The sequence below is a fragment of the Oncorhynchus gorbuscha genome, linkage group LG13 (assembly GCF_021184085.1).
Source record: "Oncorhynchus gorbuscha isolate QuinsamMale2020 ecotype Even-year linkage group LG13, OgorEven_v1.0, whole genome shotgun sequence".
NCBI lineage: Eukaryota > Metazoa > Chordata > Actinopteri > Salmoniformes > Salmonidae > Oncorhynchus > Oncorhynchus gorbuscha.
This window is the reverse complement of record NC_060185.1, coordinates 64546628-64568175: the sequence shown is the minus strand read 5'-3', so window position 1 is coordinate 64568175 and position 21548 is coordinate 64546628. Positions and strand designations below refer to the sequence as shown.

The window sequence follows — 21548 nt, the reverse complement described above, 5'->3', positions numbered from 1 at the left end:
AGTTATTTGTTCAACTTTATTGAGAAAAAAAATAAAAGTAACCATTAAATAGCAGAGCTATTAGTTGATCGATCAGCCATAGAGCTTTGAATAACGTATTCAGTGCAAAAGCGAGAACAGTGTTGTGGATGATGGATTAACTAATGGCTCCCGTTCTAAAAACAAAAGGAAAAGGATTAACAAAAAAGGTGAAACTTTAAAAAGTGGACACGTTTGCTCTCAACTCTTTTCATTCTCAGCAGCACATAAACCAATTATTTATCTTATCAACATGCATAAAATGTTTGTCCTTATTTACTGCAGATATAGCTAACTTCAGCAATTCTCCATTCAAACAGTTAAGAGTAAGTGTATAATATTCACAGACCTCAGTTCTCTAACGATATTGGCAAATCTTACAAAAATGTGATTGCACCATGTTGATCCTCTCAATACAGAAATTGTGGCATTTGGAGAATCCTTATTCCTTTTAGTTGGCACTTTCTGCGCGAACTTAAGAGAAATCAAGAGCTCTTCACAAAGTGGCTGTGGTTGGTTTTATACAGATACATGCTCCAATGAGAGTTCTGATCAATTAGCATGTTTTGGAAAGAAGGGGGCCATGGAGACATTTTTCCTTGTTAAGAGCATGGGCGAAAAATATAATTACTGTTATTGGCTGATGGTAAGGGATTGCGGCCGAATGGGCAAAAGAATTACAGTAATTGAAAGTTTATTCCATCTATAATGCAAGTTGTTACGACCATGACAGATTATCACATGGCATACTTCTGAGTCCATTCCCGGGCTATTCTGTTGTACCTGTGGAGATAGAACAAATCAGCAAAAAGAAAATAGACTGTCATTACACAATAGACAAGGGGTGTCAAGATCAAGAACGCCATGCATTACAACACAGCAACAGGTTGCCAACTACCCAAGTTGAACTTGAGATCTACGATGTTCACACATAAAATCCCCATAGTCCCACCAAAATGGAATATAAACAGTCCCAGACAGTGGAAATACCGCCAGAACCAAGCCCAAATATACCGAAGCAAAGGCAGATTTATTTAGAGCGGCCAAATATGTCTGCCTAGAGTTAGTTGAAGTGCTGTCAATAATATCACTGTCACAACCAATGACCATATATCAACTGTATAAAGGCAGTGGTGGTCCCGGCCCATCCACTGAAGAGCCAGGACCACCCAATCATATTGAGCAACAAAAAAAAAGATATACACTGAACAGAAAATAAAATGCAACATGTAAAGTGTTGGTCCCATTTTTCATGAGTTGACAAATTCACAGAACTTTTCCTTATGCACAAAAAGTTTCTCTAAAATGTTGTGCACAAATTTGTTTACATCCCTGTTAAGTGAGCATTTTCCTCCTTTGCCAAGATAATCCATCCACCTGACAGGTGTGGCATATCAAGAAGCTAATTAAACAGCATGGCCATTACACAGGTGCACCTTGGGGACAATAAAAGGCCACTAAAATGTGCAGTTGTCACACACAAGACAATGCCACAGATGTCTCAAGTTGGAGGGAGCGTGCAATTGGCATGTTGACTGCAGGAATGTCCAACAGAGTAGTTGCCAGATAATTGAATGTTCATTTCTCAACCATAAGCTGCCTCCAACGTCGTTTTAGAGAATTTGGCAGTACATCCAACTGGCCTCACAACCACAGACCACATGTAAGCGTGCCAGCCCAAGACCTCCACATCTGGCTTCTTAACCTGCGGAAGCATCTGAGGAGGGGGGTGCTCAGGAGTATTTCTGTCTGTATTAAAGCCCGTGTGGGGAAAAACTCATTCTGATTGGCTGGGCCTGGCTCCCCAGTGGAGGGACCTGGCTCCCAAGTGGGTGGGCCTATGCCCTCCCAGGCACACTAATGGCTGCTCTATTGCCCAGTCATGTGAAATCCATAGATTAGGGCCTAATTAATTTATTTCAATTGCTAGATTTTTTTTCTACAAACCCAAACTCGGTAAAATCTTTTTTTAAATTATTCTTAGGGGTGGATCAGCTTAATATTGCGGAACGATTGTTGCTTCCATCAATGTAATTGTCTGTATCATTTGCTATCCCCCATATCTTTTTTTTGGTGTGTGTGAGATAGATAGATAGATTAGATACACATATACAGACAAATATATATATATATTTTTTTTTATTTTTTTTTTTTTTTTTAATATACCTTTCATATTCCCTGCAAACCCTACCATCCTTCCCCCAATTGGAGTAAACTAATAAACAACAACACTTAGGCTTCTACCTTCAGTTTATACTTATTATACACATTTTAGACAATCTATTTTACAATCATATTTTTTGTTTTTAGTCCTTCCTCTATTTCTGATGTCCATCCAGTTTGATTTATATTTGTAACTGTGCTATTTCACAACATTTTACAGACCCTGTATGTTTTACATTTGTTATCTTGTTGTTATTAGTCCCACCCTTCAGCTCCATTCAACCCCTCCCATCACCATCCATTTTGGATTTCTATTTGCCATATATTTTTCAACTGTGCTGTGATGTTTCACAACAGCACTGAAACTTTCTATTCTCATAGCTTCTACAGATTGTAAATTAAAATAAACATTTTTGCTCAAATAATGATTACATTATTGATCGATTTGACAATGGCTTTTCAAATCACCCAGTGTTGCCATCTGCAGCATTAGTTCTAGGTAAATGTTGCAATTCTTCAGCCATTCCTGGACCTGTAACTAAAAACAAGCTACATATGGACAGTATCAAAATAAATTATCTAATGACTGCCTCACAGCAAAATCTGCAGAGCTAGGAAGAATGTATCCTGCAATAATTTTGTACAGTAATTTAAATTGAAAAATTCAAAGTTTTGAATCCGGTGTTTTGCGTATCAATTCATAAACCCTTTGCCATGAAATGGGTACATCAAAAATCTCTTCCCAACTATTTTGCAATGTATTTGGCACAGCTGTTAATCTTTTGGTCCTTAAATTGGTATATGTTTGTATTTATCACACTTTTCTTGAACCATTTATGTTCTTTAATGCAGGGCCGCCAGACAAGTTCCTTACTTTTTTCCCCTTCCACTTGCCTCTTCCATTTTTGTGGTAATGCTGCAATAAGTTGGTTGTAATTTTGGGTAGAGCAGACATTCCCATGTCTGTGTTAGCTGCATGTGTGACAACTCCACCAGTCCGATTTATGATTTAATTCACTAAAATTATACCTTTAAAACATTTCATCGAAAAATGTTTTTTTTTAATCAATTAATATATTTGAGTTTAACCACAATATTTGTTCTGTCTTTTCAGGTGGATTAACTGAAATTGCAACCAACTTTCTAAAGCTTGTTTTAAAATATGACGATATTTGGGAAATTATTTTGATTTCAAATAACATTACATTTACATTTAAGTCATTTAGCAGACGCTCTTATCCAGAGCGACTTACAAACCGAAAGTGAGCAGTTATATAATGTATTCTTGAAGATGGGGTGAGACATTCCTACCAATTTACAAAAGAACCAGTTTGGATTGAAGTATAACTTTTGTATGACTGATGCCTTTAGTGACGTCTTAATGCTTTAATATTTAATAATTTCTGCCCTCCTATTTCATATTCGTTATATATATAGGCTTGTCATTCCAAATAAAATGTAATATTTTTTGTTCATATAATTTAAAAAGCAGGTCACTAGGTGTAGGCAAAACCATAAGCAAATAGGTCAAGTGTGATATGACTAAAGAGTTAATCAGGGTGATTTTTCCACAAATAGACAGGCATTTTCCTTTCCATGGTCGCAAGATCTTATCTATTTTTGCTAACTTTCTATAAACATTTATTGGAGTGAGATAATTTATTTATTTTGGGATATGTATACTGAGTATGTCCACATCCCCGTTAGACCATTTTATTGGTAAACTACACAGTAATGTAAAATGTAACTTATTTTAGTGATCCCATGCATAATATAGAACATATAATTAGGTTTTAATCCAGAGAGGTTAACAAAACTCAGTAGAATCTTTGCATGTTGCGTTTATATTTTTGTTCAGTGTATATACACGCAGTGTACAAAACATTAAGAACACCTGCTTTTTACATGACAGACTCACCAGGTGAATGCAGGTGAAAGCTATTATCCCTTATTGATGTCACTTGAAAACAGTATAGATGAAGGGGAGGAGACTTGTAAAAGGATTTTTAAGCCTTGAGACATGGATTATGTGTGTGCAATTCAGAGGGTGGTAGTAGGTACCAGGCGCAACAGTTTGTGTCAATAACTGCAACGCTGTTGGGTTTTCCCACACAACTGTTTCCAGTGTGTATCAAGAATGGTCCACCACCCAAAGAACATCCAGCCAACTTGACAACTGCATTGGAGTCAACATGGGTCAGCATCCCTGTGGAAAGCTTTGGACACCTTGTCGAGTCCATGACCTGACATATTGAAGGCCAAAGGGGGGGGGTGCAACTCAATATTAGGTAGATGTTCCTAATGTTTGGTATACATCTCACACAGTACCAATCAAAAGTTTGGACACCTACTCATTCAAGGATTTTTCTTTATTTTTCTTATTTCTACATTGGAGAATAATAGTGAAGACATCAAAACTATGAAATAACATATGGAATCATGGAGTAACCAAAATAAAATAGTTAAAACAAATCAAAATACATTTTACACTTGAGATTCTTCAAAGTAGTCACCCTTTGCCTTGACTGCTTTGCACACTCTTGGCATTATCTCAAACCAGCTTCATGAGGAATGCTTTTCTAACAGTCTTGAAGTAGTTCCCACATTTGCTGAGCACTTGTTGGCTGCTTTTCCTTCACTCTGCGGTTCAACTCATCCCAAACCATCTCAATTGGGTTGAGGTCGGGTGACTGTGGAGGCCAGGTCATCTGATCCAGCACTCCATCACTCTTCTTCTTGGTCAAATAGCCCTTACACAGCCTGGAGGTGTGTTTTGGGTCACAGAACGCTGTGGTAGCCATGCTGGTTAAGTGTATCTTGGGCCCACCCGAGTGGTGCAGTGGTCCAAGGCACTGCGTCGCAGTTGCTAGCTGTGCCACTAGAGATCCTGGTTCGAGTCAAGGCTCTGTCCCGGCTGCGACCGGGAGACCCATGGGGCGACGCACAATTGGCCCAGCGTCGTCCGGGTTAGGGGAGGGTTTTGGCCAACAGGGATGTCCTTGTCTCATCGCGCTCAAGCGACTCCTGTTGCGGGCCGGGTTCATGCACGCTGACATGGTCACCAGTTGTACGGCATTTCTTCCAACACGTTGGTCTGGCTGGCTTCCAGATTAAGCAGGCATTGTGTCAAGAAGCAGTGCGGTTTGGTTCGGTTGTGTTTTGGATGACGCATGGCTCTCGACCTTCGCCTCTCCCAAGACTGTATGGGAGTTGCAGAGATGAGACAATTGGACACCACGAAATTGGGGAGAAACAGGGGTAAAAGTATTTAAAATAAATGTTTTAAAGTGTCTTGAATTCTAAATAAATCACTGAGTGTCACCAGCAAAGCACCATCACACCTCCTCCATGCTTCATGGTGGGAACCACACACAGACAGCGGTTGGGACCAAAAATCTCAAATTTGGTCTCATTAGACCAAAGGACAGACAGTCATTTCTCTTTGCTTATTTGAGCTGTTCTTGCCATAATACAGACTTGGACTTTTACCAAATAGGGCAATCGTCTGTATACCACCCCTACCTTGTCACAACACAACTGATTGCCTCAAACGCATTAAGGAAGGAAATTCCACAAATTAACATTTAACAAGGCACACGTGTTAATTGAAATGCATTCCAGGTGACTACCTCATAAAGCTGGTTGAGAGAATGCCGATTGAGAATGCCGATTGTGCAAAGCTGTCATCAAGGGTGGCTACTTTGAAGAATCTCAAATATATGTTTAACACTTTTTTGGTTACTACATGATTCCATATGTGTTGTTTTCGTTTTGATGTCTAAACAATTATTCTACAATATAGAAAATAGTAAAGAATAAAGAAGAACGCTTGAATGAGTAGGTGTCCAAACTTTTGACTGGTACTGTGTATATTTTTTTAATGCTCTCTACTTGTTAGTGTTCCAAACAGGACATTTGTCTTCTTACCTAAACATGCAAACACCATCAGATAGAATTCATAGCAAGCAATGCACTGGAATGACATTCAGATGAACTGGAATGACATTTAACTGAAAGCCACACCACTAATAAGCAAAAATATGACTGCATTGAGGCAGAAACCACTGTGCTTCTATGGCTATATGCACCATGCCACTGCTTACTTCATTAGCAAACAAGACAGCTCATAATCCAGTGCCTTTATCACAGTCACACTTATACTTTAACTTTAATTAGCTTTCAAATGCAAAATTATTTCAACCTCATGGCAAAATGTGTAGAATAGCGTGAGATTAGCTATAAAATGGCACAGTTTCCTCTCTACCCAATGACAAAATGTGTAGAATTGCAGGAAGTTAGACGTTGTGTTTTTTGGGGCCCACTCACATTTCTGCAGGCCCACCCACAAAAAAAATGTCTGGCCAAAGCTATTGATCGCATGACACCACTCATTCCCGCATTTGAAGTCAAATAAATCAGTTGCAATGGCGTCTCATGTCAGAGATTTATGTAGACATAACATGCAGTTTGAGCAACACCGGGAAGTGACGTTGCAGGCTAGCTCAGTGCTGCCCCCTCTCATTGAGTATCTCAAATTGAAGGCCGACCGGGGTACTGCAGGCTGCCATTAGCTATAAAATTATCCTCATAACCTGTGTACGATTTTAAAATAATCAGGAAATACACCTGGTGTAGTAAAATTTATTATTGGTGCCATGATTGTCATCAAAAATTATATTTTTATTCACACAAAGATTGTCATTTTCCACTTCACTATACCCACAAACAGGGGGGGTCTTGTTTTCTGCAAACAATGTCTGCAGTACCACGGTCGGTCTTGAACTTCGGGGCTTCAATGAGAAGGGAGAGGAGTCCTTCTCCCCTGGTCACAACCCATAAAGCTCCACCACAGACACACACACGGTCCACTCCCTTCACAATGCAGGGCAGTCTTACCCTAAAGCATAGCGTACTTGTCTGTCCATTCTCTCGCTAGTCTATTATACCTGATATGGAAGGAAAGGTCCTATATTATAAAGATATGACATTATAGGAATTAACTATCATTTAGCACCTATCTCGTTTAAGTCTCGGATCAAAAAGTGGCATAATATTTCTCACAAATATTAGAGTATGCAGTTCATGAACAAAATGTAGGACAAAGCTGGGTCTACAGTATACTTACTTTTCAGTATCTGTTTTGTAGATACGGGCGATTTCTGGCACTAACGGGTCGTCAGGGTTGGGGTCACATAAGAGAGAACAAATGGACAAAAGTACTGAAAAGGAGATTAGAAACAAGTATTAGAAGTGGATCTTAGGCATGTGAATTGAAATGAAGTCAAGGTAAAAAATGTGTATCAAAAGCATGAAAAACAACAAACATCCTACCTTTAGAGATAGTTAATGCTGGAGACCACTGTGATCTCAAAATATCCAGGCAGATGCTGCCGTTACTGTTAATATTTGGGTGATAAATTCTTGTGGTGAATGCTAGCTGCAATGAAAAGGTTGGAGCAGCAATCAAACACATGATTACATAAGATCAACGGAAACCATACTTCCTCAATCGTCTACATGCATCAAGAAAACTATTAATTGTAATAGAACAGAGGAAGAGGAGAGAAAATAATTACCTTAGGTGGTTTGAAGGGGTAGTCTGTGGGGAAATGAATGGTCAGGAAAAAAACGCCACCTTGGTATGGACTGTCATTCTGAAAAGAAACAAAAATGTCAACGACACACTGACCAGCCAAAACTAATGCAACTTCAACGAGCAAACACTTTATAAATTATACTTACAGGCCCCATAATTGTAGCTTGCCAATGAAACACTGGAAAACAAGAAAGTAGATACAGTTAGAAACATGTTTCAATGTTAAGAATGTTTGCTCAAATAAAAGTGCTTAGTTTGGCCTTACTGTCATCTCCAACAGGGCCAGCGGAACACTGTGCAGGAGGGTCCCTGGCCAGGTCGTTCAGCTCCTGAAAGAGGGACCAAACCAGGACACCATCAGTCCCACTATTCCCCTACCAACGTGGTTATTGAGTTTCTCATCCCTTCAACTCCACCTATTTAGCTGATCCAGCATAATGGCTGTGGTTGCAAATACATGTGCATTGGTGATTCTTTTATAGGACAACTGGAAACAGCAAACTCCATGATACTGCTACTGCACAGACCTCACAGTTGTATTTCGAACGGCATTTACATTGTATTTACATTGCTGCCGTTGCAAAGAGCACTGCACAGTAAGTATTTCTTAAGGTTAATTAGGGATGGAGGAAAAGAGGAAACAATTTTCATAATGACAATGCACAATGACTAGTCTTGGCCCTAGTGAAAGTGGGCAGTGACTTAACAGGTGTCTTGTATTGCAGTGGTAGAGAATATGGTCTCTTGCAGAGCCCTGCCAGATCAAACACTTCAGGAAACCAGATTAGGTAAGAACTTCTTTGGCCAATAAATAAAATTATATTTGTCATGTGCTTCGTAAACAACAGGTGTAACCTAGTGATGTCACAATACCACAGGGTTAAAAATTCTGAGTAGCCTAGAGTTCTGTTCGCCCCGTCACATTTTCTAAATGTTCTGTGCATGTGCTTCGCAAAAACCTGTCACTGAAATTCACGTTCTACTCAATACAACAAACTGAATTTAATTTCACACTGTTCAGTGTATAATAGAGTACTGCATAGAATTTCTGATTTGCAAAAGCCTACCTGTGATTTTGCTGGAGGAATAGGAGGAAGGAATATACATGTATAATGATCTGCAAGTCATTGTGGCAGTAAGGGAAAACACTGCATTAAACTTTTACTCAGTTAACACACACAAACACACAGCTCCCAACTTATAACTTTAGGCACAATATAACATTTAAGAACCACCAGAAAGATCATTTAAATAGATTTTAAGCTTACATTGAAGCACATCGCATGAGTAGCAGACCCTTTTCCTTTCTTCCTGTGCCAATCAAATTTGCCTAGACCTACTGACTGTCAAGGCCAAGAAACTCCTGGCAGATGAACTTAAACTGGATCCTAAACGCATCGAGATGGAGGATGCATATGAATGGCACTTTCATCCCCGATGGACAGCCCAGATCTATAGTGGTGAAACTGCTCAGGTTCAAAGACAAGGAGGAGATTCTCAGGTGAGCCATGTGCCTGAAGGGAACCAAAATTTTCATTAATGAAGACTTTTCCGAAAAGGTACACCTCAAAAGAAAGGAACTGCAGCCACGACTAATTGAAGAACAAACAAAAAAAGGCAACATCGCATACCTGAAGTATGATCAGCTGGTCATTCACCCCCCATCTCGTAGGCCTATGGTAAGTCACTCAGCTATATTACACTGATTTGACACAAATGCATTCACACCAACAGATACACATATTTTCTGTACTTTGTTCATGTGTTTCACCTAACCTCAAGCGGATCCTTTGTCTGAACCACCTAGGGCATTTGAACTGATTCCAGAGGCTGACCCAAAACGTCGCCGAAGAAGAGGCGGACGGAGTGGTCTTCTGGTCAGACTTTGTTGGCTTGCACAATACCCACCGCTGCCGAGTATATTACTTGCTAATGTCCAGTCTAGATAACAAGGGAGACAAAAATAGGCCAAGGGTTGCTTTCCAGAGACATCAGGGATTGTAACATACTCTGTTTCACGGAAACATGGCTCTCTCGGGATATAGCCATCTGGATTCTTTGTGTGTCGCGCCGACAGGAATAAACATATCTTCTGGAAGAAGAAATGGCAGGGTGTGTGTTTCATGATTAACGACTCATGGTGTAATTGTAATAACATACAGGAACTCAAGTCCTTTTGTTCACCTGACCTAGAATTCTTCAATCAAATGCCGACCGTATTATCTCCCAAGAGAATCCTCCTATTGTCACAGCCGTGTATATCCCCCCCCAAGCCGATACCAGGACGGCCCTCAAGGAATTTCACTGGACTTTATGCAAACCATATATCCTGAGGCTGCATTTATTGTAGCTGGAGATTTTAACAAGGCAAATTTGAGAACAAGGCTACCTAAATTCTATCAGCAAATTGACTATAGCACTCGTGCAAGAAAAATACTGGATCACTGCTAATCTAACTTCCGCAATGCATACAAGACCCCCCCCTCCCCTTCGTCAAATCTGACCACGACTCCATTTTGCTCCTCCCTTCCTATAGGCAGAAACTCAAACAGGATGTACCCGTGCTAAGGACTATTCAAAGGTGGTCTGACCAATCGGAATCCACACTTAAAGATTGTTTTGATCACAGACTGGAATATGTTCCAGGTATCCTCAGATCACGGACTACCAAAGGAAAACTAGCCACTTCAGACAAAACACCCTTGCCTGCTTTGAGGATAATACAAGGATTGTGGGCTCTCCTTCTCCGTGGCCGAGGTAAGACATTGAAACGCGTTAACGCTCGCAAGGCTGCCGGCCCAGACAGCACCCCTATTTACGTCCTCTGAGCATGCACAGACCAGCTGGTTGGAGTGTTTACGGATATATTCAATCTCTCCCCATCCCAGTTTGCTGTCCCCACATGCAAAGAAACCAAAGTAGGCAGAAGGTAACTGAACTAAATGACTACTACAGGGTTGTAGCACTAACCTCTGTCATCATGATGTGCTTTGAGAGACTAGTCAAGGATCATATCACCTCCACCTTACCGGTCATCCTAGACAAGGCCTGGGCAACTCCAGTCCTCAGGGGCCTGATTAGTGTCGCACTTTTGCCCCATCAAACAACTCCAAATTAACTAATCATGATCTTCAGTTAAAAATGCAATTCGTTTAAAATCAGGTGAGTTTGCTAGGGATTGGGGAAAAGTGACACCAATCAGGCCCCAGAGGACTGGAGTTGCCCAGGCCTTCCCTAGAACCACATCAATTTGCTTACCTCCCCAATAGGTCCACAGATGATGCAATCGCCATCACACTGCCCTATCCATCTGGACAAGAGGAATACCTATGTAAGAATGCTGTTCATTGACAGCTCAACATTCAACACCATAGTATCCTCCAAGCTCATCAATAAGCTGGAGGCCCTGGGTCTCAACCCCTGATGGGACGCCCCAGGTGGTGGAGGTAGGAAACAACATATCCACTTCGCTGATCCTCAACACTGGGGCCCCACAAGGGTGTGTCCTCGGCACCCTCCTGTACTCCATGTTCACCCATGACTGCGTAGCCATGCATGTCTCCGAATCAATAAGGAAGTTTTCAGACGACACAACAGTAGTAGGCTTGATTACCAACAACGACGAGACAGCTTACAAGGAGGTGAGGGCCCTGGGAGAGAGGTGCAAGGAAAATAACCTATCACTCAACGTCAACAAAACAAATGGAGCTGACCGTGGACTTCAGGAAACAGCAGAGGGAGCACCCCCCAAACCACATCGACAGGACAGCAGTGGAGAAGGTTGAAAGTTAAGTTTCTCGGTGTACACATCATGGACAAACTGAAATGGTCCACCCACGCAGTGAGGTGAAGGCACAACAGCACCTCTTCATCCACAGAAGGCTGAAGAAATGTGGCTTGTCAATAGAGGCGCTGCTGCCTATGTAACAGTATAACTTTAGACCGTCCCCTCGCCCATACCCGGGTGCGAACCAGGGACCCTCTGCACACATCAACAACAGTCACCCACGAAGCATCGTTACCCATCGCTCCACAAAAGCCGAGCAGAGCAAGGGGAACCACTACTTCAAGGTCTCAGAGCAAGTGACGTCACCGATTGAAACGCTATTTAGCACGCATCACCGCTAACTAGCTAGCCGTTTCACATTCGTTAGACTTGAAATCAATGTCCACTTTAATAATTTTATCACTAGTCACTTTAATAATGTTTACATATCTTGCATTACTCATCTCATACGTACAGTTGAAGTCGTAAGTTTACATACACTTAGTCATTAAAACTGGTTTTCAACCATTCCACAAATTTCTTGTCAACAAACTATAGTTTTGGCAAGTCGGTTATGACATCTACTTTGTACATGACACAAGTAATTTTTCCAACAATTGTTTACAGATTATTTCACTTATAATTCAGTGTATCACAATTCCAGTGGGTCAGAAGTTTACATGCACTAAGTTGACTGTGCCTTTAAACAGCTTGGAAAATTCCAGAAAATGATGTCATGGCTTTAGAAGCTTGGAATGGAATAAGAATATATATACATATAAATATATGGATGAGCAATGATAGAGCGGCATAAGCAAGATGGTTTTAAAAAACAATATATACAGTTGAATTCGGAAGTTTACATACATTTAAACTCAGTTTCACAATTCCTGACCTTTAATCCAAGTAAAAATTCCCTGTCTTAGGTCAGTTAGGATCACCACTTCATATTAAGCATGTGAAATGCCAAAATAATAGTAGAGAGAATTATTTAATTCAGCTTTTATTTCTTTCATCACATTCCCAGTGGGTTACAAGTTTACATACACTCAATTAGTATTTGGTAGCATTGCCGTAAAATTGTTTAACTTGGGTCAAACGTTTCAGGTAGCCTTCCACAAGCTTCCCAAAATAAGTTGGGTGAATTTTGGCCCATTCGTCCTGACAGAGCTGGTGTAACTGAGTCAGGTTTCTAGGCCTCCTTGCTCGCACATGCTTTTTCAATTCTACTGACAAATTTTCTATAGGATGAGGTCAGGGCTTTGTGATGGTCACTCCAATACCGTGACTTTGTTGTCCTTCAGCCATTTTGCCACAACTTTGGAAGCATGCTTGGGGTCATTGTCCATTTGGAAGACCCATTTGCGACCAAGCTTTAACTTCCTGACTGATGTCTTGAGATGTTGCTTCAATATATCCGCATAATTTTCCATCCTCATGATGCCATCTGTTTTGTGAAGTACACCAGTCCCTCCTGCAGCACAATAATATATGCCATTTAGCAGACGCTTTTATCCAAAGCGACTTACAGTCATGTGTGCATACATTCTACGTATGGGTGGTCCCGGGGATCGAACCCACTACCCTGGCGTTACAAGCGCCATGCTCTACCAACTGAGCTACAGAAGACCACACAACATGATGCTGCCACCCCCATGCTTCACAGATGGGATGGTGTTCTTCGGCTTGCAAGCCCCCCCCTTTTTCCTCCAAACATAATGATGGTCATTATGGCCAAACAGTTCTATATTTGTTTCATCAGACCAGAGGACATTTCTCCAAAAAGTACAATCCTTGTCCCCATGTAGTTACAAACCGTAGTCTGGCTTTTTTATTGAGGTTTTGGAGCAGTGGCTTCTTCCTTGCTGAGCAGCCTTTCAGGTTGTCGATATAGGACTTGTTTTACTGTGGATATAGATACTTTTGTACCCGTTTCCTCCAACATCTTCACAAGGTCCTTTATTGTTGTTCTGGGATTGATTTACAGTTTTCGCACCAAAGTACGTTTATCTCAAGCTTCTAAAGCCATGACATTTTCTGGAATTTTCCAAGCTGTTTAAAAAGGCACAGTCTTATGACAGTAAACTTTAACCCACTGGAATTGTGATACAGTGAATTATAAGTGAAATAATCTGTCTGTAAACAATTGTTGGAAAAATTGCTGGTGTCATGCACAAAGTAGATTTGCCAAAACCATAGATTGTTAACAAGACATTTGTGGAGTGGTTGAAAAACGAGGTTTAAATTACTCCAACCTAAGTGTATATAAACTTCCGACTTCAACTCTTTACCAAATCTATGCAAACTGGTATTGTTCCTAAAGATTAGAAAATTGTTATCCCCATTATTAAAATCTGTGGATCAAATATGTTTTACAAATAGTCACCCAATATCTGTACTACCATGTTTTTCTAAAATGCTAGAAAAATGTGTACAAAAGAACGTTGATTTTTTTTTTAAATCAACTATTCTCTTTGAGCACCAATATGGTTTTCGTAAAATATATTTCACAGATATGGCTCTTTTGCAACTGAAAGTAAAATATTTACAGCCCTTAAAAATGAATACGCTCTTGGCATCTTTTTGGATTTATCCAAAACATTTGACATGGTTGACAAACTATTACGGTTTTCATGATTATATAGTTATGTTTATGATAGAGATTTTTTTTTAGGCAAATGGCATTAGCATCTACCAGGGCCAAGATATCCTGTGGCGTCCCACAGGGTTCAATAATTGGACCTTTGTTATTCATAATCTATAATCAATGACCTTGCTGCTGTGTCTTCTACCGTACTTCCCATTCTCTTTGCTGATGATACCAATTAGATTTTCATCACACAAGAATTTTGATATACTAATTAATGAAGCCAACTCAGGCATGGCCACATTTTCTGAATGGTTCCAGATAATTTGTTAGTCTTTAAACGTTGACAAAATCCAACGTTATTGTATTCACTAGTAAGAACACGAAATATTGTAAATCTGAGCTAGGATCTTAATTGGTGGGATTGAAATGGAACAAGTCACATTCACTAGATTCCTTGGAGTTCTAATTTATGAAAAGTTATCCCGGAAAAACCATATTAAACTAGATGGCAGCAAAGTGATGAAATATGTTGGTATCATCAGAAAAATGAGTGGTTTGGTTCATCAGGCACACCAACAGGTTCACCAACAGATGCACATCTGTATTCCTGGTAATGTGAAATCCATAGATTTGGGTCTAAATTAATTAATTCAATTGACTGATTTGCTTATAAGAACTGTAACTCAGTTAAATCTTTGAAATTGTTGCATTTAGATTCTTGACCAGTATAAATTAGCGCAAATTAAAATAGGAAGAAAAAAGGTAGCACGTCATTTTTAAAAACCATTTAGGCTAGAGACAAGCCGTTCTCTGCTGTAAAGCTACAAGCATGCCAGCCACAAAGCTGTGCTCCATTTCCCCTCTCTGGCACTCAGAGTCTGCATGACAGCGAATTTCCAGTGTAATCGACTGGCCTGTGCTCATGGTTATAACAGGCGATTACATTATACAATGTATTAACTTCTCTCGCTCTGCTCCAATGTCACAAATGTACAAATATAACAGAAGACTCATCAGGGTCTACATCCCTGCACGCCATCACGGTTAAACTTTATTTTAAAAATGGGTGGCGCAACAGATGCGCAGGAAAAGCGGATGGCGAGAAGCAGGTGAGTGAGGGTTGGCAGGGGATGCGGCTGGCGAATTACAGCTGCCACGTGATATACACATTAAAGTGAAGTGGATATTATTAGGCCGGTGCATCCCGGTCTTAAATTCAACTGAATTTAGGAACAAAACTGCCTTTATAATAGGTGCCAGCTGGTTCTTTAGAAGAGCTGAAAAAATGTGGTAGTATCATATGAAACGTTACTACAGAATTCTAAAATGTTGGTATCATAAGTATCATGATGTTTTAGTACTGTGATATTACTGTGTTATCGGTATACCGTGCAACTAATAGTGAAATATTTACTTATGGGCACTTCCCAACAATGCAGAGAATAGAAATTATAACACAAGGAATAAATACACAAAGAATAACGATAACTTGGCTATATACACGGGGTACCAGTACCAAGTCGATGTGCAGTTGTAATTGAGGTAGATATGTACATATACAGTAAAGTATGCAAGTAGTCAGACACCTTGACTTTTTCCACTTTGTTACGTTACAGCCTTATTCTAAAATTGATTAAATAGTTTTTTCCCCCCTCAAATCAATCTAAACACAATATCCCATAATGACAAAGCAAAAACAGGTTTAGCTCTAGGAAGAGTCTTGGTGGTTCCAAACTTCCATTTAAGAATGATGGACGTCACTGTGTTCTTGGGGACCTTCAATGCTGCAGATATTTTTTGGTACCCTTGCCCTTATCTGTGCCTCTGCACAATCCTGTCTCAGAGCTCTACGGACAACTCCAACCTTGTGACTTGGTTTTTGCTCTGACATGCACTGTCAGCTATTGGACCTTATATAGACAGGTGTGTGCCTTTCCAAATCATGTCCAATCAATTGAATTTACCACAAGTTGTAGAAACATCTCAAGGACGGTCAATGGAAACATAACGGAATCGGACGATATTAATTAAAAATGCCAACATCGGAATCGGGAGATACATGCAAAACCGATGTTAAAGCTGTCGTGCATACCTATATAACGTAGGTACATGACGTAATGATGGCACGTAAAATTGTGCGCTATTCGTGCAACACAGCATTCCTAAACTAGCCCACAATGTCTGCTGTGTGGATCGAGCAGTCAACAAGTCGAGCAGTCATTTGAAAGAATAACATTTCAAAGGTGAAATCCATTAAAGCCAAGATAATGGAATTCATTGCCCTTGACAATGAACTGTTCTCTGTCGTGGGTGATGCTGGCTCTCGCCAACTGGTTGAGCACCAGGACACACTACCAAGTGTGCTATTTTTCAGATGTTGCCCTACCGGAGTTACAGTGATAGCGTCACTGTTATTAGCTTCACGACATACATACTATGGAATGCTGTTTGGGTCTTTGCGTGTCAACAAATATAAAATAGCACTGTCAAAGCTGTACGAAAAAGTCTGCAAACACCGGCCACGAACGATGTGTTTACAATAGCACTTTGGTAATATAGCATAATTTGTTCGACCGCAACTTCTAGGGTAGCTAGCTTTAGCTTGGTATCCAGCTAGCAACAATACAACCAGCCTGAAAACAATGACCAGTAAAAACTGCAGTCATTTCCATTATTCTTAGCAAGGAATAGGAATCCTTGTAAGTATTAGCTAGGTTGCCACTTGTTGTTCGCCTATTGAAATTTTACTTCAGCTCATGAAAATAAATAGCTAGCCAGCTACTTAACTCTGTTGCCCAAAGATAACGTTATAAGCATCTAGCTAGCTTCATCTGGCAAGTTAGGCTCGACTGGACCGGGTTGTTTTGTAAAGCTAGCCACAAAACGAATTAGACACAATAGTGGGATTTGCGCTTTGCCTTCAAAATTAAAGTATGTCATTGACAGTGATGGAAATTAATAGAAGCAGCAGAATTACGCCATATTTATATTTTGAAGGCTAACCACAAATTCCACTATTGTGGCTAATCCTTATTGTGGCTAGCTTCACATAGATGGGTCCGACCATTAATCAAATAAGAACTGTCTTACAAATGACGGTTATCTTATATGATGACATAGCAATCTAGTTAGCTAGCTAACTATATATAATGAAACAATGTTTTGCTATGTTTTTGGTGAAGAACATTGTTTGTATCCATAAGCTAGCTAGCTTTTTTTATGACCAGCACTGTAGGTGCGTGAGACAACTTTACCAGCGTCATAGCATACGTATCAATGAATCGTTGTGAGTGATAGTGTAATCAATGTGTAATAACTACATAAAAAATGAACGCATTAAATTATGTGATGTGCAGTCATATTCATGTCCTGATTGGTCAACAAGCTTATTTGACACGCCAAATAGTGTTATAGTATATTTTTTGACACGAAAATACCGAAACGACGTTCCATAGAAATCCTGGTTGAGAATGAAATGACTTAAAACATCGAAACAGCACAGCAAGTAAGTGAAAAAAATTGGTTTTGATTATGTTTTACTGGTACTGGGGACATACGTAAATGCCAACCCAATAACTTGGTCAGTGTGATGTGTGTAACCTTTATTTAACTAGGCAAGTCAGTTAAGAACAAATTCTTATTTACAATGACGGCTTACCCCGGCCAAACCCTGTACGACGCTGGGCCAATTGTGCGCCGTCCTATGGGAATCACAATCACAGCCGGACGTGATACAGCCTGGATTCGAACCAGGGACTGTAGTGATGCCTTTTGCACTGAGATGCAGTGCCTTAGACAGCTGTGTCCATATGTGTGTGTTTTAACTATACTATAATTTTTTTATATTGGTTATCAGTATCGTTTTTTTTGGCAATATCTACAAACCTGTTTTCACTTTGTCATAATGGGGTAGTAGGGGGAAGATGGGTTAAATAATATATTCAAATCTATTTTAGAATAAGGCTGTGATTTAACAAAATGTGTAAAAGGGGAAGTGGTCTGAATAGTTTCCAAACACACTGTAGGTAGGGATAAAATAACTAGGCAACAAGGTAGATAAACAGTAGCAGCAGCATATGTGGTGAGTCAATAGTTAGTGCAAAAGGGGTCAATGCAGATAACCAATAGCTACCTGGACTAACTATTTAACTATTTAGCAGTCTTACAGCTTGGGGGCAGAAGCTGTTCAGGGTCCTTTTGATTACCGTCTATATTGCATACGGGTCTGATTTGGAGAGGATGAGACAATGTTTGTCATCAAATAGATTAGTAAAAGACGTGTAAGTCAAGCCTTGAACAGGTAGGAAGCTGTGGGCTGTATTTCCGTCAGGCACAGGTGGTGTCTGTGCAAATCTGAGCTAGCGTATAAAGATACACAGCTGTCACTCAACCAGTAACAGCCTGTGTGACATTGGCCTAGGATTCCACCACTATGGTCAACTAACCGGTTAGAAAGATCAACACTGAACCATTATGTAAATACAGACCTGCTATAACTCAGTAATAAACATAGGCCTGTAAAGACTTGAGTGATGCGCATGTGAGTTGGAGAAAGTAATTAGCATCGGAATACTGAACTTTGCATGATAGATGAAGGCTTAACCCTGACAAATTGTGGCAATGTCTTACTCAAACACCTGAGTCAGAATGAGGATTGGCCTGACCAGTGTTATACTGTGGGAGCCCAAACGGGAGGGAAAGACAACAGCAGCATTGCTGTCAGTGTGTGTCTATCTGCACTCAAGCACTTCTCTGTGGTTGAGCAAACCTAAAGAGTGGGCTTAGTGAAATTAGAAAGGTTTTTGATAAGCAAATGAATACATCTGAGTTATATGCATCATACTTAATATTTAGGTCTACATTTTGTTGTTGGTTTCATAAACTATGCTGGGTTCAATTCAGTTCAATTGTGTCAGTATCTTTGTAACTATAATCTATCAAAATAAAGTTGCATACTCTATATATAAACTCACAGCACTTTAATGGGTATTTACCAACGTGTCGGCATCACTCTGCCTTATTGTTTATTCACCGTTAGTCAGCACCTCCACACAAACTAATTTTTCTGGGTGTGCGCCAGCTCATGGTTTTTAATCTACTAGTACCTTTGAAACTAATTCCAATTCTAATAGGTTCTTTATGATAGAAGTTATTTGTACAGTAACAACCAATGTTCCCCTTTATTTTCAGGCAGGACTCAAAGGGCTTTGAAGCAACATCCTGGAATACCAACAATTTATTTTTAGGCATGGGCCCTGTCCCACTTAAGGTGAACAGCTAGCAGCATAGGCCAACATTCATTTACATTTATTCAAAAGGAACACTTATAAGATACTCCTTACATAACACCCCCCCCCCCCTAAAAAAAAGTTAAGGGTGTAGACATTGGTTTAACACCAACTACAGCAATGTAATGTTGGTGACCTCATCCATGGTGTTTTAGTTAGAATATTTGCCAATGACAATAGAATAGGCATACCTATCACTTAACACCATGGCCCTATAACATTCAAAGCTCAGTAATATGGTATGTGTTCAACTAACTACATTTACTTGCAAAACTAATATTAGGAGAGGTGTTTAATGTTGAACTTGGCTTGGAGGGGGGGGGGCAGCAATTCCAGACTAACATAGTAGTAATACCACAGCAGCCAGCTAAGTCTATTTTCTATGCCCGTGGTTTCTTAAAATAGTAGAGGCCAGAATAAAATAACCACACCAGGATAACACTTGACTTGGCCAGCTTGCATGACAAGGTTTATATTTCCAGCAAGGAACTCCAACCCGAAACATGCCACGAGCTGGTAACGTTAGTGGTATGCAACAGCCTTATCCTCCCTCTCATCAGGTTTCACCATATCTTCTTAGCTCCAGTATAAGTTTAAGGGATAACGTTACTAGCTAACAAACTTTACACTAACTAACCTAACGTTGGTCAAGTCATTTAGCTTGGATTTTAGCTACTTAGATTCTTTACTAATGTTTTGGTCACACTCACTTTAAAGTGGCTAAAACTAGCTAGCTAAGCTAGGCCCTGTTGCCACTTTGATACTGCTAGCTAAAATGGCTAACCAAAAGCCAAGGCAGCACGCTTGGCTAGCTAACGTTATAGCGAGCTAGCTAACGTTACAGCGAGCTAAGGTTATAGCGAGCTAGCTAACGTTACAGCGAGCTAGCTAACGTTATAGTCAGCTGCCCACTGTACGGCATTAACTAACGTAGTTAACTAAAACGACATATCAATTTCACCACATTAGCTACCTGCTACAGAAGATCTAACTTATTAAGCAGTATTTACGGCAAAGCGTCAAACAACAATCAATTTACCTTGTGAATTCGTTTTAAGGCCATTCTGCCAGTGCGTAGCAGGGAGCGGTTGTCGAAGGAGAGCACAGGCTAACTACGTGATGCTAACTAGCATATATCAATTAGCTGTAGTGTAAGGCGAACTACCTAACGTGTTATAGTTACCTAGCTAGCTTTACAAAAATTGACAATTTTACTTTTACAGTTGAGACAAGGGTATCAATATAGAATGATATTCTGGCTTTCCTTTGTCGACAGCCTTTGACTGCACTGATATTTTAACGTTGCCGTTACAAACTTGACCAGCCGAATGATTACGTTAGCTCAGCTCGTTCTTCTGGTCACGACTGTGAAGTGAGCAATATTCGCGATGAGTGCAATCAGCGGTTCGCCTTCAAAAGAAAAGTCCTGCATTGAAACTGATGCAAACGGATACAAATAGTTCAATCATGCCACAATTGGACTAGGTAATGCTAAACAAGGTTGGAATGTCCTTACATAAAGACAATCATTTATTCATTTTACAATGAACTGTAAAAATCTGTTGAAATCTCAAAAGGTTTGACAGTGCTACCATGACCGCCCTCGTGAGGGAAACCCTGCTAAGTAGAAACATCATGATATGCCCGTATATAAAGCTTGATGTTACAGATTACACTTTTAGGGGGGGTCTACTAACCACTGGTCTGGCAACCATCATTACGCACACCTGGACCTCATCATCACCTTGATTATTCTCCCTTTATTTAGCCCTCAGTAGCTTCAGTCATCAGCCAGTATTGGTTTTGTCACGTTCACTGCTCCTGTTTTGTTTATCTGCCTTTTTCTATTGATTAATTAAACTCACCTTCTGCACCTGTTTCCTGACTCCCAGTGTATACATTAAAGAATGATTCCTCACTATATGGAAGCAGCAGAAAAGAAAGACATCTCCCAGACGTTTGGCGAACAGGGACACCTACTCCACCAACACCACGATCAGCTGGCGCAACTGGGTGCGGCTATGGATGATGTCCTCCGCATCCTCCAACGCCTCGACACCATCCGAGAGGATTCACCTCCAACTAGCGTAGGGCCTCCTACCACGAGTAGTTCCAGCGAGCCAGCCC

The 21548-nt window shown here is 40.2% G+C and overlaps 1 protein-coding gene and 1 long non-coding RNA gene across 3 annotated transcripts; both read right to left on the bottom strand.

The window, feature by feature from the left end:
• Nucleotides 1–20800, bottom strand: LOC123993317 (ubiquitin-conjugating enzyme E2 D2-like). Of its 2 annotated transcripts, XM_046295331.1 has the most exons (8): nt 20461–20800; nt 8043–8106; nt 7924–7955; nt 7758–7835; nt 7513–7618; nt 7307–7400; nt 7078–7127; nt 663–801 (listed from the first exon to the last, which is right to left on the bottom strand). In XM_046295331.1, exons 1-7 carry the CDS (start codon nt 20482–20484, stop codon nt 7079–7081), a joined length of 447 nt encoding a protein of 148 aa, XP_046151287.1. In that variant the 5' UTR covers nt 20485–20800; the 3' UTR covers nt 663–801; nt 7078. The 2 variants fall into 2 exon arrangements, with proteins under 2 accessions (XP_046151288.1, XP_046151287.1); XM_046295332.1 differs by lacking the exon at nt 7078–7127 and having other exon boundaries at nt 1–801.
• LOC123993318 lies at nt 8146–10232 on the bottom strand. Its single transcript, XR_006831433.1, has 3 exons — nt 9554–10232; nt 9409–9451; nt 8146–9291 (listed from the first exon to the last, which is right to left on the bottom strand). It is a non-coding gene; the product is annotated as an uncharacterized LOC123993318 (long non-coding RNA).
• Nucleotides 20801–21548: the final 748 nt, after the last annotated feature.